Source organism: Phaenicophaeus curvirostris, chromosome 16, assembly GCF_032191515.1.
Source record: "Phaenicophaeus curvirostris isolate KB17595 chromosome 16, BPBGC_Pcur_1.0, whole genome shotgun sequence".
Classification (NCBI taxonomy): domain Eukaryota; kingdom Metazoa; phylum Chordata; class Aves; order Cuculiformes; family Cuculidae; genus Phaenicophaeus; species Phaenicophaeus curvirostris.
The window spans coordinates 17,004,072-17,029,609 of record NC_091407.1 but is presented as its reverse complement, the minus strand read 5'-3'; the positions used below and the strand labels follow the sequence as shown (position 1 = coordinate 17,029,609).

Below are 25,538 nucleotides of genomic sequence, written 5' to 3'. Positions count from 1 at the left end.
GGCCCCTCAGCCGCTCCCACAACCCTTGTTCTCCAGACCCTTCTCCAGCTCTATTCTCTTCTCCAGATGCGCTCCAGCCCCTCGAGGTGTTTCTTGGAGTGAGGGGCCCAAAACTGAACCAGGATTCGAGGTGCAGCTTCACCAGCACCAAATAAGTCACTAAAGTGTGACTTGCTGTAAGCTCATACTTTGCAGTGCCTGCCCTAATGTAGGGAAGGGGTTATTTCTGAAGATGCTCCTCTCTTCTCTCCCTCTCCTCTTTCTCTTGGACACTCTCCGTAGGAGGATAGCTGCGATTTTACTTGTGTTCTTACGGTCAAGCTTGGCAAACCGGAGGGGCAGTTACAAAACCAGCAGAACTTGTGTTGTCAGCTGCTTTTCTTACAACTGCTGTCATGTTCAGTTGGCCTTCGCATCCAGGGAGGATATAGAACTTCTCTCTCCTAGTCCTGTGCCAGCTGTTTGAGGTGTGTTCCCACTGGCTGAGGGACATACTGATCTAGCACTCCTCTAGCCTACCTCTGTCTTCAGTGCAAAGCATTGCACCCCTTAGCAGCACTGAAAGCCATGATGCCACCTCTCTGCTGCCACGGAACAGTTCTGATCTCTCTGCTGCTGTGATCTTCTGCCTGTCCAGGTAATATGGACTGTGGTCGGGAGAGAGTGGAAAGAGTTGCATGCTACAGAAGCTGGATTTGAGATTTAATGAGAATCTTCAGCCTGTTGTGGCTCCCTTCTCAAAGAGAGGACTCCAGCTACATTCTCATCTCCAGCTCCTAGTGCTCCTCAGGAGCTGGCAGGCCTGGGATCCATGGGGCACTGCCTGGCCTCAGGAACGTGGCTGTGCTTGTTCACTCTGGAGAAGAGAAGGTTGTGGGGAGACCTTAGAGCAGCTTCCAGTGCTGAAAGAGACTCCAGGAAAGCTGGGGAGGGACTCTTGGTCAAGGAGTGCAGGGATAGGATGAGGGGGAATGGTTTTCAGCTGAAAGGGAAGAGATTGAGAAGAGATGTAGGAAATAAATGTTCTCCTGTGGGGGTGAGGGTGGGGAGGCCCTGGCCCAGGTTGCCCAGGAAAGCTGTGGCTGCCCCATCCCTGGAGGTGTTCGAGGCCAGGTAGGATGGGTCTTGGAGTCCCTGATCCAGTGGGAGGTGTCCCTGCCCATGGCAGGGGGTTGGAACTGGATGGGCTTTGAGGTCCCCTCAACCCAAACCATTCCATGATTCTGTCATCTGTCTTCTCCAGGTAAGACCCTGGGCTCTGTGCAGGTACCCTCCTGCACGCAAGGGGATCGCTGTTGGTGTTGGTCAAACGCTGGCTGTGTTAGGCAGGGGAAGGTGCATTCCTAGAGCATGTGGTCCCGTCCATCCCTTTTGCCCTGGCTTCTGCTCCCTGAACAAAGGGGCCCCTGTGCACTGAGAAATAGCTGTGTTCATGTGCTCAGAGGAGGTCCAGAAGGTGTAAGTAGTCAAACCTTTCTTTTCAAATGAGTCAACTAAAAGCTATTTGGATATGGGAAGATGGAAAATACAACTCCAGAGGCAATAACTGAGCTCTTCTTAGACATCAGGCTGCTGGCAGGGGCAAGTGCAGGGCAGGACTTGGGGGGACCCCTAGCAATGCCAGTTTCAGGGGTGGCAGGTTCAGGAGTGCTGTGTTGAAGAAACAAGCTGTGGTTCACTGGAGATACCCCTGTGGGGCTGAACAAGAGGTGCTCAGCAGGAGGAGTATGTCCAGCTTGCCAAAGGCATTTGGTGGAGCAGGGCTGGGTGTAGAAGAGCAAATTGTAGAAGCACAGAATCATAGAATCACCAGGTTGGAAAAGACCCACCAGATCATAGAGTCCAACCATTCCTATCAAATGCTAAACCATGCCTTTCAGCACCTCATCCACCCTTCCCTTAAACACTTCCAGGGAAGGTGACTCAACCCCCTCCCTGGGCAGCCTCTACCAGTGCCCAATGACCCTTTCTGTGAAAATTTTTTTCCTAATGTTCAGCCTAAACCTCCCCTGGCGGAGCTTGAGGCCATTCCCTCTTGTCCTGTCCCCTGTCACTTGGGAGAAGAGCCCAGCTCCCTCCTCTCCACAACCTCCTTTCAGGTAGTTGTAGAGAGCAATGAGGTCTCCCCTCAGCCTCCTCTTCTCCAGGCTAAACAACCCCAGCTCCCTCAGCCGCTCCTCATAAGGCCTGAATGGTTTGGGTTTGAAGGGACCTCAAAGTCCATCCAGTTCCACCCCCTGCCATGGGCGGGGACAACTCCCACTGGATCAGGGGCTCCAAGCCCCATCCAGCCTGGCCTTGAACATCTCCAGGGATGGGGCAGCCACCACTGCTCTGGGCAACATGGGCCAAGGCCTCCCCACCCTCAGTATGAAGAATTTCTTCCTAATATCTAATCAAAATCTTTTCCCTTCCAATTTAAAGCCATTCCCCCTCGTCCTATCACTACAGGCCCTTGTAAAAATGGCTGGTTGGTGGTCAGGGCTTGGCAGCGTGCGGGCAGGCTGCTGCAAAGAGTAAAAATGCCATGGCATCGCTGATTGGAACTGGCAGCAGCGAGAATTTGCGTTGGTCCGAGTCTCTTTGGGGCTGCATCACTCAGTTCCTGAGAGCGGCCGTGGGGGGATTTTGGTGGGTAAATCATACCATCACAGTTTGGGTTGGAAGGGACGTTAAAGATCATCCAGTTCCAACCCCCCTGCCATGGGCAGGGACACCTCCCACTGGATCAGGCTGCCCAATCCTCAGCGCAGAGGTTGCAGCTGGTGTTTTGTGGCCCAAAGGGTGTACTCCTGATAGCTGAATGCCAGCTTGGGAATTTCCTCAAAGGAAAGCCCGTATCCAGCCCTCCTGCTGGATGGAGGCCACGAGTGTTAACATCTTAATAAACTGACAGCCAAGAGGGAACTGCACATCAGCTCTCAAATCCAGAACTGAGTGTTTATCCCCGCCTCATTCTCCCCATGTACCGGTCGTGTTCTGCACCCTTGCTTCTCCCAAGAAACAAGTGGCAGGATAAGAGGAAATGATCTCAAGTTGTGCCAAGGGAGATTTAGGTTCTGTATTAGGTAACATTTCCTCACTGACAGAGTGGCAGAGGCTGCCCAGGGCAGTGGCGGGGTCTCCATCCACAGAGTGGTTCAAAAACTGTGTAGATATGGCACTTTGGAACATGAGTTTAGTGGGCCTGCAGGTATTGTATTGATGGTTGGACTGGATGATCTTAGAGGGCTTTTCCAACTGTAAAGATTCTAGGATTCTAAGGGCCCCATTCCTGTGGCCTTGGCATCTCAGAGATATCTGTGGATCTGACAGTGGTTAAGTGCCACCTCTGTGATCAAGGCTCTGGGTGCCCAGGAACCACTCAGTGCTTGTAGGAGGCCCCTCGATAGCGTGTGGTGGCTCTGGAATAACTTCAGGATACCCAGGCTGGCTGCTGTCCTGGTGACCGGGATCGGCTCTGGCTCCACAGAGCATTCGGAGGCGCAGAGCATGTTGGATATCTGGCTCCATCTGGTAACACAAACCACTGTTTGGTTTGTGTGTAGGTTTTTCCCCTCTGTAGGATCCGCATTGCAGATGGCTTTTGCTACACAAAATGAAAGCTTTCCTTGTATGGGGGTAATTCCAGAAGCCAAAGCTTACATTCCCTTACATTAGCATCGCCAGTGGTCTCTCCCAGACCGATACTGGAAATACAGTAGTATCTGAACAGGCTGCTACTGATATCTTCACATACTTTCTCCATGGGGGTACCCAGGACCAATTTAATATTTGAGGCGTTTGCTTTTTAAAAGGAAAGGCTTCGGTAAAGCTTAGCAGATGGAAGGAGAGCTTGTGTGCACATTTGACTAAACTCGGTGAGTATCTGGCACTGGAACGAGCTCTTCCTACGTTCTCATCAGATCTGGTGATCTCTTTATTCCTGCAGCATTGCTGCGGTGAAGGCTTCCCCGCTGCTTTTGCCTGTTCCTAACCCTGGCCAAACCATCCCCGATTAGGGAGGCAGCTCACGTGATGGCTGAAGGTAGGACCGATGCCTCTCTGTGTACAGCTGTTGCTCAGGGAACAGGGACTGCCAGGAGTGGGAAATCAAGATTGATTCATGAGCAAGAAACACACCAAAATTGCTCTGATTATGTATTTTTTAGTATTGCATCTTGCTCTGCTCTGGTGTATCTGTATGTACTGCATGTGCTGCTTGTTGGGATAAGGAGTTTATAAAGATGAGGGCTAATTCTGCCCCTGGAAGGAGTGAAGACTTGAATGTAATTTTAGGATTTATATGTATACCTGAAAAAACCACCCAAATCCTTGCACTGTTCTTTGTAGATCAGAGTTCTCCTCACCCTGGTAGGGCAGAGGGATGCTTGTAGCACTGTTTGCTCTGCTCGTTGAATTCAGAGTCCATGTGCTCATCATGGAATCGTAGAATTGCCAGGTTGAAAAAGACCTCTGAGATCCTTTCTGTGAGGGACAGAAGCAGCTGAGCCCTTCTGGGAAGCACTGAGCTCAGTTTTATTCTTGAGGCAGTGATACTTAAACAGTGGTCTTGGAAACCCCTGGGTCTGCCCATGAGAACATGTGAGGGTTGGTTATTGGGCCTGTGTGACTCTCCCTGCTGGCAGGGGATGGGGGATGAGGAGCGTACATGCTGGTCTGTGGTGGAGGTGAGCTGCCCTGGTGGTACCCTGAGGTCTCTCTCCATCCCTCTCCTACGGAGAAGTCTCCAACAGTAGAGGGCCAGGTGTATCTGCGGTACAGAGGCACTTTCTCCTGAAAGGCTCAGGATGTGAGGGGAATCAGGGTGGGATGGAGGTCCTCTGCATGAAAGCACAAATAAATGAAGAACTGAAGGGGTGTGAGTCAAGCACAGCTTCAACTGAGACCACCACCTGCAGTGCTGGGACCAGCTCTGGAGTCCTCAGCACAGGAAGGACATGGAGCTGTTGGAGCGAGTCCAGAGGAAGCCATGGAGATGATGGAAGGACTGGAGCACCTCCCCTAAAAGGCCAGGCTGGGAGAGTTGGGGTTGTTTCAGCCTGGAGAAGAGAAGGCTCCAGAGAGGCCTTAGAGCAGTACCAAAAGGGACTCTAGGAAAGCTGGGGAGGAGGTTTTTTGCAGGGCCTGTAGCGACAGGGCAAGAGGGATGCTTTTAAAATGAAAGAGGGGAGGTTCAGCCTAGATCCAAGGAAGAAATGGTTTACGCTGAAGGTGGTGAAACACCGGCATAGGCTGCCCAGAGAGGCGGGAGATGCCCCCATCCTTGGGAACATTCAAGGCCAGGTGGAACAGGGCTCTGAGCAACCTGGTGGAGTGGGAGATGCCCCAACTCACTGGGAAGGGATAGGCCTGGATGGGCTTCAGAGGTCCCTTCCCACCCAAACCAGTCTGTGGTTCATCTCTAGAGGCTGCCCCTAGGTGAGGGGAGGACACAGGAAAAAGCCCCAGGCTAGTGCCACTGTGGTGTTTGTTCTCTTCCTCCAGCCCATATCACACTATTTCTTTGGAGAAGAAAAGTTCGTCTTCTACTTCCAGGAGCCCCAAAATGCTGCACGGTGTGTGCAGCTGCCAGCCCAGCCTCAATGGAGCTACATCCTCTGTGGTCTATTGCAAATTCCTTTGTTATCACAGCTTGGACAAGGAGAGAGCAGGAGCACTTGGACACCTACCTTTGCAAATGTAGCTTTGTTGTCCATGCTTGTTTTCAACAGCTGCCTGTTCCCCTGCCGTGGCTCCTGTATCGCTGCCACTGAGCGAACCAGCATGGCTGGAGGGTGAGGATGCTCCTCTGTTCACCCACAGCCAGTGTGGGGCAGGGAGCAGCTCTGCCTCCTCCCTGTGACAGCAGCGGAGAGATGGGTGTTCAGCACGTGGCACCCCCGATGCACACACTTATCCTCTGTTTTGGAATGCTGCTGGAAGAGATAGCTCCAAACTGGCTCTACTGGGAAGAAGGATATTTACTTCTTAAAAGCAAACTCAGGATCAACCCACAAAACTATTTTATCTCCAGCCATGCAGCTGCCAGGGTTCAGTAAGGTTAACTCTGACTGCAGTCTTTCCCTGTGTTAGCGTAAGCTCATCCTCCAGTTTGGATGAGGGGGACTAACTCATCCCCCTTTAAAGCAATGGCTGGGGAGGGGGGCATGGACAGTTGCTCCTCAGCTTTGAAACCCATCCCATCGCTGAGCTTCGGAGCAGTGGTGAGCAGAACCACACGACTCACATCACCCTCAAGCTCTCATTTCTGCTATGATATCAGAGAGTCATGGAATGGGTTGGGTTGGAAGGGACCTCAAAGCCCATCCAGTCCCACCCCTGCCATGGGCAGGGACATCTCACCCTTGAACACCTCCAGGGATGGGGCATCCACCACTGCTCTGGGCAGCCTGGGCCAGGGCCTCATCACCCTTACAGTAAATACGCTAATAATATGCTAAATAATATGCTAGGGAAAGGACTGGGATGCGGATGGGGCGGGCACTTCTGGCTCACCACGACTTTGTGGTTTGCATTTCTCTTTTAATTTAAATAAACAATTGAGTTTATTCATTCCTGGAACTTGGCAGCAGGGTTAAGGGTTACATCAGGGCCGGGGCTGGCCTGCTCCGGGCACGCCTGGCTGGAGCAGGGAGCACAGCTTCCCAAAAAACAGCCTGGCAGATGACAGGCTGCATTGACCTACTTTTGGGAGAAGCGCAGAAGTGTTGGAGAAAACTGTGTCCACAGGGCTCCTCGCAGCTCAGGGATGTGAACAGCAGGGAATCACTCAAACGTGCTGCCATAAAACTGCTGCTAAGGCTCAGCAGCCCCTGGGGGCCCTGGGAAGGGGAGGTTGGTATGAGTGTCTCTCCTGTTTTGAGAAATAGAATCTCTGCGTGGTTTGAGTGGGGAGGGACCTCAAAGCCCATCCATCCAGTTCCACCTCCCTGCCACAGGAAGGGACACCTCCCACTAGATCAGGGTGATCAAAGCCCCATCCAACCTGGCCTTGAACACCTCCAGGGGTGGGGCAGCCACCACTGGAACACCAGGGCTTCCCCACACTCACAGCAAAACATTTCTTACCAAGATCTCATCACAATCTCTCCTCTTTCAGCTGAAAACCATTCCCCTTTATCCTGCCTCTGCACTCCCTGATCCAGAGCCCCTCCCCAGCTTTCCTGGAGCCCCTTTCAGCACTGGAAGCTGCTCTAAGGTCTCCCCACAGCCTTCTCTTCTCCAGGGTGAACAACCCCAACTCTCCCAGCCTGTCCTTGTACGGAATGTGCTCCAGCCCTCAGATCATCTCCGTGGCCTCCTCTGGCCTTGCTCCAGCAGCTCCGTGTCCTTCCTGTGCTGAGGACTCCAAAACTGGACACAAAGCTCCAGGTGAGGTCTCAGCAGAGGGGCAGAATCGCCACCCTGGCCCTGCTGGTCCTCCTGCTTTGGATGCAGCCCAGGATGCAGTTGGTTTTTTGGGCTGCAAGCGTACATTGCTGGCTCATGTTGAGCTTCTTCTCCCCAGTACCCCAAATCCTTCAGGGCTGCTCTCCATCCATTCTCCACCCAGGCTTGCTTTCTTTTTGAGTAGTTTGTATGTATATGCCAGAGAAATCTTACTGCATCCCATCACTGTCATGGAGTGTAACAGGCTGCAGGTCCAAAATACACACGTAACCCGAGGGAAATGTGGTTCCTGGTACTGCAAAGCCATCCTTTTTTTACCATGACATCACAGCTGTGATGAAGTAAAGAACGCTTGTGGTTGCCCCTGAGACCTTTGGACCATAACCCAAGCCTGATCAAGGCAAGCTAGGGTGAGTTTAAATTGCAAATGGAAGGCTTAAGCTTGACACCCAAAAGAACACTGATTTTTCTGGTAAGGGAGATAAAAAAATACTACAGGGACCCCCTGTTTTCATGGGGAAACAGTATGAAAACACAGAACAGCGTTGGAGTGGTTCTGAGCACACTCTTCTATGGAGATGCTGACTAGAAGGAAACAAAGACAAGTGCTATTAGAAAATAGACATTTCTCATCCTCCATCTGTTGTCTCGCTATTTCTCCATCGTGTATTTTATTTGCTGTGTTGGGAGTGGGCCGGTTTGCTCCATATCTGTTGCTGCGAATGCTTTTGGGAGAACAGGCTCACCTGCGGTTTGGGGAGCGTGGGGGAAGAGGTTGGGCTGGTGCCTCCAGATCAGGGTGGTGGGGGTGGTTTCGGTCCTCCTTTGTTTTGATTTCCCAGGTTTGGATGGTAGCTCTGGAGTGAGGGATTATTTAAGCTCAACCCAGGAAGCTGGGGAAGGTCTCCTCCATCCTCCCCGGCTATGTTTGGCCAGAGATCAAGTAGGATTGACTTCTTGAGTGCAGGTAAAGGAGAGCCTTGCCTCTGCACCATCAGGCAGAGCTGGAGCTGTCAGATCATTTATCCTTAGGAATCCAGTCAATCTGGTGTTACTAATGAAGGGATAATTACTCACCTATGTCTTTGCTCCTGCTGAGCTCTGTCACGGCCTGGAGGCTTGTGACTGTGCCATGAGTGTTCCCTTGTGAGGCCTTGACAGATTGATGTGGTGAAACTGTTGTTCTGAGCGTTTCCTGATCTCTCCGTAGACAGCAGAGGCTGCTCTGCTTGTGATGTGGCTTTGTTGGGAAATTGGTCCTAATTGCAGAGTCACTGGTTGGGCTGTGATGGGTGAGCAGCGGGCGAGCTGGCTCTGCTGGGCACCCCCAGCATTGAGACAAGCCTTTCCCTGCAATTCTGAGTAATTACAGCTCACTGCATCTCAATCCCATTCTGGTTGTGCCAAGCCGTGTCTCCTCCTGGGTTGGTGCTTTTGTCCACTGGACATCTTTCTTCTTGATGGTCATAGACTTGTAGAATGGTTGGGTAGGAAGGGACCTTAAAGCCCATCTAGTTCCACCCCCTGCCACGGGCAAGGACACCTCCCACTGGATCTGGGTCTCAAAACTCCATCCAGTCTGGCCTTGAACACCTCCGGGGGTGGAACAGACACCACTGCTCTGGACAGCCTGGGCCAGGGCCTCCCCACCCTCACAAGAGAACATTTCTTCCCAAGATCTCATCTCCATCTCCTCACTTTTCAGCTGAAAACCCTCCTGCCTCGTCCTATCCCTGCCCTACTTGATCAAGGGCCCCTCCCCAACTTTCCTGGAGCCCCTTTCAGTACTGGAATTGCTCTAAGGTCTCCCTGGAGCCTTCTCTTCTCCAGGCTGAACAACCTCAACTCTCTCATACAGGACGTGCTCCAGCCCTTGAATCATCTCTGTGGCTTCCTCTGGACTCGCTTCAACAGCTCCATGTCCTTCCTGTGCTGAGGACTCCAGAGCTGGACGCAGGGCTCCAGGTGAGGTCTCAACAGAGTGGAGCAGAGGAGCAGAGTCCCCTCCCTCCCTGCTGGTCCCACTGCTCTGGATGCAGCCCAGGACGTGGCTGGTTTTAGGGTTGCAGGTGCACATTGCTGGCTCATGTTGAGCTTCTCATCCACCGGCACCCCAAGTCCTTCTCTTCAGGGCCGCTCCCAATCCACTCTCCGCCCTGTATCAGTAAGTGCTGATCCATGAGCAGTGCTACTCAGGAAATGACGGAGTGCTAAATTACATCAGCAGAGAGTGGCTTGGGTGAGGGTTGGGTAAGCAACCTTAATCTGCCTCTGCCTCCTTGGGAGCCTGAGCTTGCCACTCGATTATTCCATCTGTGTAAGTTTTGGTTGTAAAATGACAGCCTTCAGCAAGTGCCCCTGTTGTCTCATCTCTGGAGGAGTCAGTGATGTGGGTTGCAGGAAGAGCAGAAAGCTCTTCTTCCCAACTCTGATCAGTGCCACCATTCGTGTGTGAGCATCAGATTATAAATGTACTCCTGGATCACTTCTGGAGAGTCACAGGGCACGTGGTTGGACTGGTGCTGGCGTTATCCTGCAGTGGTGAACAACTCCTGGCTGATGGAGCTTCGGTGAAAGCACAACTCCCTGAGCTGCCTCTGGAAACAGAGGCTTCCCTTCCGTTTCCTTTTTGGGTGCAAGATCCTCCTGGACGCCTATCATTTTTTGGTGCTTGCTGTGTGTCTTTTGCCACCTCCTTCTCCAGCCGCATGCCCGGCAGGAGAGCTCCGTTTATATCAGTTGTCCTCTCAAGCCAATCGTAACTTCGTTTGACCTTTTTTTTGTGGGGGGATTGTTTCGTTATGTGCCATTCATGCAGGTTCCTGGCCTTATTCCTGTGTTGAATAACTCAGGTCTGTTTGCTGCACATAATCCAGACTGTTTGAATTGCATCGAGTTTGTGGCTGTGTGGCTTGCGGCAGCGTGTACAGTGTGTGTTGGCAGATGACTTAAATACTTCTGAAAGGCTGTTTTTCTAGGTCATTCCTCTATGAAGCCGATAAAACTGGCTCTGTTTCTGACCTGTGTGTCACTCCTCTACCCACAGCTCTTCAGTCAAGGTGCCTTTTTACTGAAATCCTGTCTTCTCAAAGCAGTTTTTAGAATCTATTTCAGGAGCCTTCTGCACCCTGGGACTTCTGTCCCCGTAGTTCTATGCTCTCTTGTGTTTCTTCAAAAGCTCAGGTTACTACTGCACACCCAAGCCCTTCTGACGCGCAGCAATCCTCCTGTCAGCACAAGGAGACCTTGGAGGGCGCGTCTCTGGCCGCTGCAAGAGCTCAGCATGCCTTCACCCCTCCAAAGAGCCCAGGACCTTGTTCTCTAGCAGCATGTGTGCCGTTCCTCCAGAAGGAATCTTGGTGGAGCTGGCTGTGTCTACTGTTGGTGGTGCCACTCTTTGGAGCATTGCCAGTAGCTCTAGAGGCTCAATGGATACAGACTGGAGGTTGCTCTTGGCTTGCAGTTGGCATGGAAGATGTGAACAAATACTCCATCAGTGGGAGAGCAGGCAGATGTGTTTGGACAGAGACGGTCCTTGTTAGAAGCTTCACACAGCAGTGTTTGGACTATGATTTTTGAAATGCTGGCAGGAATGACGGCATAGAATCATGGAATGGTTTGGGTTGGAAGGGACCTCAAAGCCCATCCAGTTCCAACCCCTGCCATGGGCAGGGACAACTCCCATGGGATCAGGGGCTCCAAGCCCCATCCAACCTGGCCTTGAACACCTCCAGGGATGGAGCAGCCACCACTGCTCTGGGCAACCTAGGCCAGGGCCTCCCCAGCTTCACAGCAAAACATTTCTTCCTAAGATCTCATCTTAATCTCCCCTCTTGGAGCTGAAAACTGTCCCCCCTCATCCTATTCCTGCCCTCTCTGACTGAGAGCCCCTCCCCAGCTTTTCTGGAGCCCCTTTCAGTACTGGAAGCTGCTCTAAGGTCTCCATGGAGCCTTCTCTTCTTCAGGCTAAACAACCCCAACTCTCTCAGCCTGCCCTCGTACAGGAGGCTCTCCAGCCCTTGCATCATCTCTGTGTCCTCCTCTGGCCTTGCTCCAACAGCTCCATCTCCCTCCTGTGCTGAGGACTCCAGAGCTGAACGCAGGGCTCCAGGTGGGGGTCTCACCAGAGCAGAGGGAAAAGAGGTGGCTCCAAGTGGCGCACATTGACCATTAAATAAAAGTTAGATGTTGGGTGAAATCAGGGATGAGTGTAAGCTAAAGTGTGTTTTATGGTGTGAGGGTCATGGAGATGGGGATGTGAAGGAGAGCAGGGCATCAGCTGGGAGTTGGCTCTGAGTTCTAAGGGGGAGAATGGAGGGGATTTGAGTGTTTGTGCTCCCCATGTGCCCCTGGAGCAATGTTGTACGATGCTTCTGCTGGTGGCCCATGCCCATCCTGCCCTGTTAAAGGTGTGGCAGGGAGAACAGCTACCAGAGCCTCCAGCTCACACCACATGCCTCTTCCTGCACGTGCAGTATGGTGCTCTTCACACCAGGAGTGTGCATTGAGCAGCAAAAGTCTCTTGGTGGGGGGGAGTTGGCTCTTTTGGACAGGAATTTGGAAGCTCAATGCAGCCTATTGTGCTGGAAGGCTTGCGGGCAGGCTCTCCATGGCAACTCTCCCTATACACAAACCACCATATGGCATTTCCAGAGGGAGGGGGGAATGAATGGAGCAGCAAAGTCAACCTTTCTTTGTGGTGGTGTTTGTCTCTGCTCTCTGATGTGGAGCATGGAGAGAGTGTTGTCTCCTGGGCATGGCTTCTGCTGGCCATGCCACCAGAAACAGTGCAGGTGGCCTCTCAAATGGTCTTCCCTTGTGAAGTAGAGCTTGCTGTGAAGAGAAACCCTGCCTGCACAGAGACCCCCTCTTTGGACTGTGCGCTATGCTGACAGAAGGAGCAACCAGTCTCACGTTTGCCCCCACACTGAGAAGCACCTGAAGAGCTGGGAGAGCTCTAGGAGCGCTGGGTTTGGGCAGGAGGCAGCTGGTATCAGGAGCTGCTTGTGCGTTGTCTACCCACGCTTTACACCCATGTTTCCAAAGGGAGTTGGAAGCCTTTGCTTGACTGCAAATCCTCCCTTTTCAAGTCTCTTTGGGAGGAATGAGCTGGATAAATATCTTTATCTGTGTCTGTAGAAAACCAGGAAGCTTTTGTGTGTCTGTTTAGAATGGGAGGGAGAAAATAATGCGGGGATAAGCCAAAAGGAGCAGCCTGTGCCTGGCTGTGCCGTGTTTTGGGTGCTGTGGAGTGCCACCAGCAGCACTGGAGATGGCCTTGCAGGGTGGGCACTGGGAAGGCTGGTTGGGTTGCCTGGCAGAGGTGCGAGATCAGTCAGCTGGAGGCACCACCAGCTGCCCAGCACCTGGCTGTTTGGCTGGAGCCTTGCCACCATTGGCTCGGGGGTTCACATGTGCTGCAGATGAGGCGTTTGCGCTGTGCCAGGGCATGCTCGGAGGCTCTGGAGAGCAGAGCTGTCACCAGGTGGGACATGCTGCTGGGCAGAGTCCTGCCGGGCACTGGATCAGGACTCTGTGCCTGCAGCGTGTGCCCAGAGAGCTGACCTGGCCCTTTGGATGATGCTCCCGTCCACAGCAGAGCCACCTCTCTGGAGGTGGACGTTGCCTATACGTCTTGTCGTCTGCACGAGATGGGGCTGACTGTCCCCGCTGTTTTGGAATTGTGAGAGGGTTTGCCTCTCAGGAACACTGCTCAGTTTTCCCAGAAGACTCCTCCTTGATGCCAGCAAGGACACTTGCAGATCTTGAGACAGAGGCTAATCCAGGTGAATCCAAGCAAGGTGGAATATATGTTCTTAGAATCAGAATGGTTTGGGTTGGAAGGGACCTTAAAGCCCATCCAGTTCCACCCCCTGCCATGGGCAGGGACACCTCCCATGGGATTAGGGGCTCCAAGCCCCATCCAAGCTGGCCTTGAACCCCTCCAGGGATGGGGCAGCCAACACTGCTCTGGGCTCCCCACCCCCAAAGCAAAACATTCCCTAAGATCTCATCTCAATCTCCCTTCTTTCAGCTGAAAACCATTCCCTCTCATCCTGTCCCTGCCCTCCCTGATCAAGAGCCCCTCCCCAGCTTTCCTGAAGCCGCTTTCAGTACTGCAAGTTGCTGTAAGGTCAGTGGGAAAACTCCTGCTTGTAAGCTCAGACCCATGGTGGAGCTGTGCAGGTGGAGTCAGGGTAACATTTGAGCAGAGGAAGAATAGTTCTTTAAGCTACGTCAGTGCTAAACCCGTTAAAGAGGTGTCCTGAGGCTACCTTGCCCTGAGGAACCTACCTGGGCAGTAGTGTCTTCATGTGCATCTGCCAGGCAGGAGCCCGGCAGCAGGAAGTACAGCTCCTGCCAGTGCTGCTGCCCTTTGCCGTGGGCAGGGAGAGCAGCAGGGGTATTGAAGTCATAAATTGTGAACAAGAGCACCTGTTATCTGATGGAGCTGTAACCCCACCGTGTGCTTGCTGTAGAGCACAGCATCTTATGCTGCCTTCTGGAAAAGCAGTTGAGCTTACAGTCTAACCCATGGGAGCTTCAGACCTGGGTTAGGCGAAGGCTCATTTCTTGGTTCCCCCACCTCCATGGACTGCCGGTACCCCTCAGGTTGGTGGCTCCAACATCTTCGAGGGCCCGGACTGTGTTTGTGTTTAATGGGCTGTGAAGGAGGCACTGGGGAGGGTGTTTAGGTGTGAGGGCTGTTGCTACAAGCTTGATTTCTTACTTTGTCCTGTACCCTAATGCCTTGACTTCATAATAGATGTACAGATCCGCTGGTGAAAATTGGTCCTTCTTGATAGAGATGGACCCAAAGCAGAAGCCCTGGCTGCAACTATCTAAGGGTTGTACCTTCTGAGGGAGGGCTGCAGCCCAGCGTCGTGTGACTGAGGAGCCCCTTTGGCTTGAATTGCAGCCTGGTTGAATTGGCTAAGCCGCCGGCCCGCTGGGAAGCCACCGGCGTGAAGAATGCAGAAAGCAGACCCTGCTTTGTAGCTCCACTCTCATCGTCTGCCTTGAGAAGCCGTAAAGGGAAAGCCTGTCCCTCTCCAAATCCAGGCGGTTGCCAAGCTTCCCTAGGAGCATTGACATAACGATTCCCTCTGCCTGGCCAACTTCATCAACATCAGAGAAACCTAGTGCCGCAATGCTCGCAGCTCTGAGGCGTGTGGGTTTGAGCCTGCTATTTATTTTGGGACTGCAGCATCTGATCTTGATTTGGTGTTTCCAGCCTGTGATCTAGGTCGTGTGCTGGATTGGGCATTAGCTCTTGCTTGAGAGAACACGGGGAATGTTATGCTCTCTTCCTCGGTTGAAGGGGTTGGAGAAATGCCGCTCCGCTCCACTGCAGATCGGTGTTTAGGGGTGGGAGGAGGAATATTTGTTTAAAGAAATCTCCTTGCAAGCCTCCTGTTTTCCCGTCCCTGTGCAAGGATAGCTCCTGATGTGGCTGGCCACGGGAGGAGCAGGAGATGATAAAAGCTTTGGTGCAGCCTGCTTTCTCTGCGGTTCCCATGGTAGTTGGCTGTCACACATAGATCTAATGTATTCCCTGCCCACAGCAGGATTAAAGCCTTCTGGGAGAAGAATAAGAGGATGCAGAAAACGGAGATAGGGAAGAAACCAGGATAAGGAACGGAGACCATGGCAGGGTAGGGATGAATCCAGGTGCCAGTGCCATCGGAGCAGCAAGGGCCCTCGTGGGACCTCTGCCAGGGAGCAGCTGTTCTGGTTGCCTCCCACCCGAGGTGGTGGTGGGACACCTGGAAGCAGAGGTCCTTTCTGAAAGCTGAAGGCACCGGTGTGTGCAAGAGGAAGTTCTTGTCCTTCTTCTGTTATGCCTTCTAGACCTGTTCTTTGCTTGAGAGTGCGCGTTTCCTTTTTGGTGATGCTCGTTCTCTTTTCTTTGCTGCTGCAGATCCTGACAGCCAGCTGTATGATATGGGATATACCCCCGAGGAGGAAGCCCCGGCCTGTCCTGATGAGTTTGATGACTTCGTCACGTTTGAGGCAAGTATGAGCATGGTTACCTCCTGCAAACATCAACCCTGGTCAGCGGGAGACTCGAGCATGGAGGGCTCATCTGGGAGAGAAGAGATTTGCTGTGACAGGGTGCAGGGTTGCTGAATGTGTGGTAAAGACAAATCCTTCAAGCTGTAGGTGAGTGGCCTAGAGAATTTGCACCAAGCATTTGGGGGTGTTAAGTTAAAATTGGTGTTCAAGCAAAACCCCACAGCTAGTGCTGTGGATGCAGAACGGTGCCCTGGGTGGAAAAGGGAGGTCCTTTTTGTGGTGAAACATCAGCAGCGTGGGAAGGGTGCCTGCTGCTGTCGTCTTTGTCTGGTTGCTGAAGCGTCTGTGTTTGGAGAACCTGACCCTGGTTTTGAGATGTCCCAACCAGGAGACTACCTGAGGGGCACAGTGGAGCGGGGTGTTGGCACTCAGTGGTGTTTGGCCAATAAAAGGCAGAGCAGAAGACAAAAATGTAGCTTATTTTTCTCTCTCTTGGGTTTGATCAAGGATGCTTGCCTGACATGGGGTTTGCCTTTCGTTCAAGTTATGGCCTCCATCCCTCCCTCCCCTCTGCATTCCTAAGCACAGGAGCATATTGCAGTGACATCTGTGTCTCCTCTTCCCGGCTAGAAAGGAGGCTGCTGCTACAGGGATCTGCTGTCCGTGGTTGTGGGCTTCTAGCCTTTGGCTGCTAGGCGTTCTCAGGTCCTGCTCTGTGCCTTCCAGCCTGGAGCAGAAGGTGCTGCAGGTGCTGACAGAGCAGGGGACTGGCTGGCTCTGGTCTTGCATGGAGATTCTATGCTTCCTTCTGCTTTTCCTTTCCCAAAGGCCAGGTCGGATGGGGCTTGGAGCCCCTGATCCAGTGGGAGATGTCCCTGCCCATTGCAGGGGGTGGAACTGCATGGGCTTTGATATCCCTTCCAACCCAAACTATTCTTACGTTTGACACTCAACCAGCTCATCACCCCATTTCCCAGTCAGGTGTGGGCTTTCTCTTGAGCTGGTTTAGCTTAGAGCGACCTTCCAGTACCTAAAGGGGCTACAAGAAAGCTGGGGAGGGACTGTTTACAAAGGCTTGGAGTGATAGGATGAGGGGCAGATTTAGACTAGAGGAATTTCTTCACGATGAGAGTGGGGGAGGCTCTGGCCTAGGTTGTCCAGGGAAGTGGTGGCTGCCCCATCCCTGGAGATGTTCAAGGCCAGGTTGGATGGAGCTTGGAGTCCCTGATCCAGTGGGAGTTGTCCCTGCTCATGGCAGGGGTTGGAACTGGATGGGCTTTGAGGTGCTTTCCAACCCAAACTATTCTATGATTCTATGGTTTGCTGGCCTCCGTTCTCCATCATCAGTGGACTTGCATAGTCACCCTGAGTGAGTCACTCAATCCCTTAGGACCACTTGGATGAATGCAGCCTGAAGAGTGTGTGATCCTGGGTTCCTCCCGGAGAAGGCATTCACAGTGGGAAGAATATTAGCTTATTTTTCCTTTTCAAAAGGTAGTTGTAAAGCCAAATAGCTGGGTAGAAGGAGGGCATGAAGGGGAGGTGGCGTTTCATATCATTTCTCCATGTGGCCCAAGGTCACAAATGTGCTTTTTAGCCACTGGACTGAGCGGTTTTGAGGTTGCTACAGTCTGCCTCACAGTGCTTGTGCAGGCAAGGGCTTTCACTTCTTGCTCCTCAGGCCTGCACCAAGGGATAATCTTCTCAAGATGCAGAGCGGGGATGTTTTCTGAGGGCTAATTTAACACATATGAGCTCTGCCAGGGCTGCAAGCTATTCTGGGCAGGAATACCAACAAGCCAGGTGTGTGCCCCACTGGGATGAAATAATTCTGTTGCCAGGCTATCATTTCCTTGAAACGACAAGGTGACCCCAAGGAAAAAAGGTGATGAATCCTGAAATCTCCTTTTCAGAAAGATGTAAATAGGTTCTTATGTTGAATTCAGGCGAATCAGCTAATGATCAGAACTCTGCCAGTGTCTCCATTTAATATGCCGGGGATGAATTACCCTTGTTGTCTTGGATACATGATTCGAAGTAATTTTCAGCCTGCAAGGATTTTGTAGAGGTTCAGCAAATGAGAATGAGATTGAGAAATACTGCTCAGCGCTGTGAGTGTAAAAATAAATCGGTGTCTTGGGGCGTGTGGTTTTTGTTCTCGTTCAGCTGAGCAGCGAGCTCCCAATGAGCATTTTATTCCACATGTCCCGTAGTGCTGCACCTTGGAAAGCTTGAGCTGGTTCAGGGACCGGGGAACAGAGAAGAAATCTACAAAGCAACCTACTGGGAGCAGCAGCCCAGGGTGCAGCCCAGCCTGGCAGAGCTGTCTGCAGCGAGGGGCTCTCTGGCTCTTCTTCATCAGGTGCAGCAGGGAGCTGCTCTGGAAAGGGTAAAGCAGGGAGTGGAACAAATGGCTGCATCCACAGCGGTGGGACCAGCAGGGCGTGGGAGGGGACTCTGCCACTCTGCTCCACTCTGGTAAGACCTCACCTGGAGCCTTGCATCCAGCTCTGGAGTCCTCAGCACAGGAAGGACATGGAGCTGTTGAAGCGAGTCCAGAGGAGGCCACGGAGATGATCCGAGGGCTGGAGCGCCTCCCGTATGAGGTCAGGCTGAGAGAGTTGAGATTGTTCAGCCTGGAGAAGAGAAGGCTACAGGGAGACTTCAGAGCGGCTTCCAGTGCTTAAAGGGGCTTCAGGAAAGCTCGGGAGGGGCTCTTGATCAGGGAGGGCAGGGATAGGATGAGGAGAATGGTTTTCAGCTGAAGAAGCGTAGATTGAGATGAGATCTTGGTAAGAAATGTTTTGCTATGAGGGTGGGGAGGCCCTGGCCCAGGTTGCCCAGAGCAGTGGTGGCTGCCCCATCTCTGGAGGTGTTCAAGGCCAGGTTGGATGGGGCTTGGAGCCCCTGATCCAGTGGGAGGTGTCCCTGCCCATGGCAGGGGTAGGACTGGATGAGTTTTGAGGTTCCTTCCAACCCAAACTATTCTGTGATTCTTTGAGTATAGATTCCACTTTGTTTGGATTCACCTGGAAGAGACGAGGGGGAAAAGGCACCCTTCCAAAAGTGAAGGTGTTGTCTTTCCTCCAAGGTAGACCTTCCACACTACCAAAAAGCGGTATGTTTTCTAAGTGTCTCTGTTTCAGACCTAGAAAGGCAGTTAGCACAGTGCTATAAAAGTGGCTGCCACGTGGGACCATCAGGCAGCTAAACAGCTTCTTAAACACCACAGCTCCTTTCTCAGTCCCCATAACACAACTGGTGGCCTTCAGGCAACGAGTGAGCCCCTCTTGCTTTGGCAGGGCTGCAGGGCGAGGGAGCACAGTGAGCTTTCCTCCTCTCATTACACACCAGACAACATTTGGAAGGTGAGCTGAAGAAGCGGTGGTGTGTTTGCTGTGTCATGGTGCTGAGTAATTGTGATGGCTGGATTTGGGGTATTGACTCTGTCCCCCTTAAATAGCACAGAATCACTGTGGCTTGAGTGCTTGGTTCTTACAAGCTGGGGGCCTCCACGGAGCTTTTCTAGCAAATGTTTGTTCAAACAAGTGTAAACGAGAGCTTCAAGCACCCTAAATGAAAATGTCTTCTCTTTGTTAACAAGGTGGCTCTTCTTGGTGACTCATCGCCTTTTCTGGTGGCTGTCACCAGAGAGCTAAAGGTCTGCAGAAAACCCCAAGTACACCACACTGGTGTCTTTCAGCGAGTGTTTGCTCTACAGAGAAGAACCAACACTTGAACCTTCCTACTGGAAGGGCAAGGTCTGAACTTGGACACTTCAGGCTGGGACTTTTGTGAAGGCAGAGTCTTCCACAGTTCATAGAATCACAGAATAGTTTGGGTTGGAAGGGACCTTAAAGCCCATCCATTCCACCCCTGCCATGGGCAGGGATACCTCCCACTGATTCAGGAGCTCCAAGCCCCATCCAACCTAGCCTGGAACCCCTCCAGGGATGGAGCAGCCACCACTGCTCAGCCCAACCTGAGCCAGGGCCTCCCCACCCTCACAGTAGAACATTTCTTCCCAAGATCTCACCTCAATCTCCCCTCTTGCAGCTGAAAACTGTCCCCCCTCACCCTGTCCCTGTCCTCCCTGATCAAGAGCCCCTCCCCAGCTGCCTTGTACTGGAAAGCTGCTCTAAGGTCTTGCTGCAGCCTTCCCTTCTCCAGGCTGAACAACGCCAGCTCTCTCAGCGTGTCCTCCAGGTACTTCTGCAGGGAAATGTCACCAAAAATAACGACAGCAGTTTTGGCCACCCTGTTTTTTTAAAGCTGTGCAATGGGATCTTGGAGTCTGTCTGTCCTGACACCCAAGTCCTCGCCTGTTTTCCCCCAGGCTGGGCTAGCGCAGCTTTGCTGCTGACTGACTGGAAGGTAGGAGCTATTGTCACCTCCTAGGAAGCTTGTGACTCAGTTCTGAGGTACACTCATGCGATGCCCTACAGGAAAGGTGAATTTGGAGTTGGCTTTCTCCATGCCTACTGTGCCTTGCCCTAGGACAAGGGTGCTCTGCCCCATCTCCTGGGGAGGGATGAGCACTGCAGAGCAGAAAGGCTGAATCTCCCTTCAAGAAAGCAAACCACAAGAATTCCATGTGCTGCTGGGATTGAGCATGGAATCATGAAATGGTTTGGGTCAGAAGGGACCCTAAAGATCATCCTGTTCCAGACAGGCTGGAGGAGAGGCTGGCTGCAGGAGCGATATATAGCACAAATGCTGGGTTTAGCCATGGGGCCCCGGGCCGGCAAGATTGCAGAAAGACCCTTTTGGAGACCAGCAGCCGGAATGCCTGCCGGTGAGAGGCATGGAGGCAGTGGGGCAGGTGATGCTGTGCAGTGCTGGGCGCCTTCCTCAGGGCTGTTGCCATCTGCTGGGCAACTGCTGTGGCTCCTCTCCATACAGCCAGGAAAATGCATCCTGCTTAGCCAGGTGCTGCCACAAGAGGAGTGTTTTGCTTGCCCAGAAGTGCAGCGCTGACCCGGCATGCAGCAACACTGAGCCGGCATGCACATGGGCACCCTGCAAGCATCATCCCCAAGGCACGTCCGCTCTGGTGAAAGGCTCAGAAGCAACTTGTACAGCACAACAGGAGTGGATCTGGGCGGGAAATCATTGAATCATAGAGTGATTTGGGTAAGAAGGGACCTTGAAGCTCATACAATTCCACACCCCTGCCATTGGGTTGGATGTCTGTTGTTCTCCCTGTCCCTTGGGGAAGGAAGCACACAGAGCCCTGAGCAATATCGCCATTGTCCCCAAACCCTTTGTGCTCTTCTGTTTAGCTCCCCATCCTTTTCACACTCACAGAGCACATTTCTGCAGCAAACAAGTGAACAGTCGGTATTATCTTTGCATTGATTTGGCACAAGGAAATACACTAATCAAATTACTACATTTGTGGGGTTGATTTAGTAATTTGATTTGAAAATCAGTCCATGATGGTAACTTGGTAACAAGAAGCCTGAAAATACCAGGGAAATTAATATTAGAATCATAGAATCATAGAATAGTTTGGGTTGGAAGGGACCTTAAAGCCCATCCAGTCCCACCCCCTGCCGTGTCCCTGCAGGGACACCTCCCACTGGATCAGGGGCTCCAAGCCCCATCCAACCTGGCCTTGAACACCTCCAGGGATGGGGCAGCCACCACTGCTCTAGGCAACCTGGGCCAGGGCCTCCCCACTCTCATCGTGAAGAAATTCCTCCTTATGTCTAGTCTAAATCTGCCCCTCTCCAGTTTGAAGCCATTGCCCCTCATCCTATCACTCCAAGTCTTTGTAAACAGTCCCTCCCCAGCTTTCTCGTAGCCCCTTCAGGTACTGTAAGGTCACTATGAGGTCTCCTCGGAGCCTTCCCTTCTCCGGGCTGAACAACTCTCTCAGTCTGTCCTCATATGGGAAGTGCTTCAGCCCTCACATCATCCTTGAAGCCTCCTCTGGACCCATTCCTACAGCTCCATCTACTTCTTATGTTGAGGATTCCAGAACTAGACACAATACTCTAGGTGAGGTCTCACAAGAGAGGAATAGAGGGGTAGAATCCCCTCCCTCGCCCTGCTGGCCACACTTTTGTGGATGCAGCCCAGGATATGGTTGGCCTGCTGGGTTGCCAGGGCATTTTGTGTGTATATTCATGTATCGGTATTGCTTAGAGAAGAGGATGGGAGAGTAAATAGGGCCCGAATGTCCCTGAAGGAGGAATCATAATTCAGGCTTATGGTGAGAAATTTCTTTGCTGGTTGGAAAAGATCCCAGCTGGAACGTTTGCATTGCACAAAAAAGTTGGAAGGAGTCTTTAAAGGAAAGACCTTGAAGCCTTATCTTAAGCCGCAAGCGCAGTGCGTGGGACTGAGAAACGTGGGAGCTGGACTGCAGGAGCACAGATGCAGGGAAAGGGCGGTATCAGGGGCTATGAGCAGGCCAAGCAGCGCTGGGCGCAAAGGCATCTCAGTAAGAGCAGGAAAGTAGAACTGGCAGTGGTTGGGGTTTCCTAATCAGCTCTGCTGTCAGGACATCTGAGTTTGAAGGAATCATGGAATGGTTTGGGTTGGAAGGGACCTCAAAATTTATCCAGTTCCATCCCCTGCTGTCAGCAGGGACACCTCCCACTGGAGCAGGTTGATCAAAGCCCCATCCAACCTGGCCTTGAACACCTCCAGGGATGGGGCAGCCACCACTGGAACACCAGGGCCTCCCCACGCTCACAGCAAAACATTTCTTCCCAAGATCTCATCTCAATCTCCCCTCTTGCAGCTGAAAACCATTCCCCCTCATCCTGTCCGTGTACTCTCTGATCAAGAGCCCCTCCCTAGCTTTCCTGGAGCCCCTTTCAGTGCTGGAAGCTGCTCTAAGGTCTCCGCGGAGCCTTTTCTTCTCCAGACTGAATAACCCCAACTCTCTCAGCCTGTTCTCGTACAGGAGGTGCTCTAGCCCTTGCATCCTCTCTGTGGCCTCCTCTGAACCCATTCCAACAGCTCCATATCCTTCTAATGTTGGGGTTTCCAGAACTGGACACAGGGCTCCAGGTGGGGTTTCACCAGAGTGGAGCAGAGGGGCAGAATCCTCTCCCTCACCCGGCTGGCCACACTTTTTCAGATGCAGGTCAGGACATGGTTTGGCTTTCTGATCCGTGAGCACCCATTGCGAGTTCATGTTAAGCTTCTCTTCTCCCAGCACCCCAAGTTCTTCTCCTCGGGGCTGCTCCCAATCCATTCTCCACCCAGCCTGGATTTGTGCTTCGAATTGCCCCCACCCAGGTCCAGAACCTTGCATTGGCTTTGTTGAACTTCACGGATGTCACACAGCCACATTTCTCCAGTCTGTCCAGGTCTCTTGGGATGCATCCCTTCCCTCCACCGTGTTGACTGCACCACACAGCTTGGTGTTGTCGGTACCCATGCTGAGAGGGCACTCAATTCCACTTTGTCTCCTTTCAGCAGTGGTCGGCATTTGCTGAAGTCTTGCAACACACACAGAGGAGGGGTGTGATCTGCTCGGTTTAGCAAGAATCTGGATGGAGCCAGGAGCAGAGCTCGGGTTAAAGCATAACTCCCCTGCTGCCATGCCCTTACCAGAAGTCCTTGTTTTTCTTGGACCTGACTCAGAGGTCAACTGGTTATCGAGGCACAAGACGCTTCCAGTCAGTGTTGCTGAGTCGCAGGTCCTGCTCAGGGTGCTATCTTTCAGGAAGGACATGGCCCAGAGGAGACTGTGGATAACCCGGAGAAAAGGAGAAAATGTGATTTGTGAAGGTAATGGGGAGGAAATGAGTTTGTCTGTGCTGGACAGATACAACTAAGGGACTCTGAAGTTTGAAGCCTGTGAAGTCTCTGTAGAGAGGAAACAGAGAAAAGCCTCAAAACCCTCCTTAGAGGAGCCTTCCAGTGCTTAAAGGGGCCTACAGCAAAGCTGGGGAGGGGCACTTGAGTGCGAGGATAAGATGAGGGGGAATGGTTTTAAGTTGAAAGAGGAGACATTTAGATCAGATAGTGGGAAGAAATGTTTTGCTGTGAGGGTGGGGAGGCCCTGGCCCAGGTTGCCCAGAGCAGTGGTGGCTGCCCCATCCCTGGAGGGGTTCCAGACCTGGTTGGATGGGGCTTGGAGCCCCTGATCCAGTGGGAGGTGTCTCTGCCCATGGCAGGGGGTGGCACTGGATGGGCTTTGAGGTTCCTTCCACCCCAACCATTTCATGATTCTGTGATTCTATAAACTGCTGGGTTTGAGCTGTTCATCACAAACTGTGTGCTGTGGAAGACTTTGTCTCTGTGTGTGGGGCAGGGAGGATCCTGTGGATTGGGTCATCCCATGACGCTGGCTCTGATGGGGCCTCTTCACTGCAAGCAGCTGCTTGGGTGAAGGCAGTAGAGAACTTGGGCAGTGGTGGGGTTGGTGTGTTTGTAAACTCAGTTATCACAGCTGACCGAAGCACCAGCCCTTCTTTGAGGGCAGTGTTGTCATCGTGGAACACAAATTGCCGTTTGAGTCACCCCAACGGTGATCGTTATTGCTTATCAGCAGCAAAGTACTCCTGATCTCTTCCCCTAGCCCTGTTTATTTTTCTGTTTGTGGCTATAAGGAAGGAATTGGTTATTTAGTTCTTAAATATTCACCAGAACTATCAGGAAGGATGAGATAAGCCTTGGAAGCCTCTATAGGTCCTCTTCCAAATGAACCTTTTTAATTGGTGATGGTTTCATGAGAAAAGAAGGTGTGTGCACCTGGAGCTGGGCTGGCCCGTGCGTGGGACTTCCAAGTTGTGCTTTTATTTTGGTATCTGCATCACCAGGAGGGCAGCAGTCACACAGCGGGAAGAGTGCGTTTGCTCACTGCTCCTTATCAGGCAGTCGGAAACAAAAGGCGCTCTGTTCGGGACCAGTGCTGAGTCGGTAAGCCTTGCGCCCAGCATCTCCCAAACTTTGCTTCCCTCCTGCCTTATAGAAGCAGCCGGCAGCTCCTGGCAGTGTGTGCTCCTAGGGCTGGATTTGACTTGGTTGAGAAGGCGATGTGTCCGCAGGTGGGTTTGGAGTGCGAACGTGGAATGAAGAGGCATTGGGTTTCCTGAGGGAGGAGATCTCTGGCCCGGTGACTGCTCTCGGCCCTGGAAGTGCTGGGAAGAGGCAGGTTGGGCATCCACCTGGCTTGGCTGCTTGCTGTTTCCTTACCGAGGATGTCGGCATGTGTAGCATATCCAGAATGGTCTTCCCATAGACCATGGGATGGTGTCTTCACCCTCCTCTTTGTCTGGATGTTCCTGGGGGAGCTGGGCTGGGAGGGATGGTGGCTCCAGGCTTCCATGGTACTGAGGACGATCGGTGAGATCTGGGGGCTTATGAGTTGTTCTTTGGGTTGGGATTTTTGGGTGAGTCTTTTCGGTTTGCTGACAGCACGGCTCTCTTGCCCAGCCTCACGGGGTGTTACCGAGTGTGGCAGCCTTGAAACCTGATTTCAGGGGCTGAGATGTGAAAGGGGAGTTGCCTTCAGCCTAGGCTGAGCGTGGGTTCCCTGGTGTCTCTGAAAAGCGGGCATTGCCCCAAAACACAGAAAGAGGCAAATGCTGTGGCCAAGAAGTCGGTGCTTTGCTGCTGGTGGCAGCCTCCGGTGTGGGATCACTTGGTGACCTGATGAGTTTCTGTCTGCTGGCATCGGTGGCTGAGCTCCTGTGGAGTGTTTGAGGGCTTTGGGGTGGTTGCATTAACACAGACTCAGGTGGGACTATGAACACAGCTTACCTCCCTCCTCCCTGCCTTTAAACCGGTTTAAAGCATGGTTATAACCAGTCATAAGGATGCTGCAGCACCATTAGCTCTGCTGGGCTCAGTGTCGTCAGCCCAGCTACCTTTGTGGGACACTGCACCCATCAGGTGAGATGCTCTTCCTCTTCTCCTTTCAGCTAGAGCCTGTCTTGCAGCCTTCACACGGGTTTCTGGGTTTTTGCAGGGCTGGCATTGGCTCGGTGCTGGACACCCAATGTTCCCAGCCTGGCACTGGGGCCTGGCCACAGCCAGCAAGCGAGGGTGTCCTTGGAGAGCAGTTGTGTGGCCAGTCCATCTCCCCCATCTGTCCTGTGTTCAATCAGCACTAGTGTTCATCATCATTACCTTGTGCTAACTGGGAAAATAGCGTTGTTTTTCCT

The 25,538-nt window shown here is 52.5% G+C and overlaps 1 protein-coding gene across 6 annotated transcripts in view; it reads left to right on the top strand.

The window, feature by feature from the left end:
- The window catches only part of RAB11FIP3 (RAB11 family interacting protein 3), a 93,030-nt gene that overhangs the window by 31,954 nt on the left and 35,538 nt on the right, over positions 1-25,538 (top strand). For 2 of the 6 annotated variants that reach the window (XM_069870121.1, XM_069870120.1), the window contains exon 3: positions 15,314-15,405. In XM_069870121.1, coding sequence (XP_069726222.1) covers positions 15,314-15,405 — 92 coding nt within the window. Of the gene's footprint in view, positions 1-3,930; positions 4,028-14,971; positions 15,048-15,313; positions 15,406-23,017; positions 23,158-24,266; positions 24,420-25,538 lie in introns of those variants that run through there. The other 4 variants (XM_069870122.1, XM_069870123.1, XM_069870125.1 and 1 more) reach the window with 4 other exon arrangements.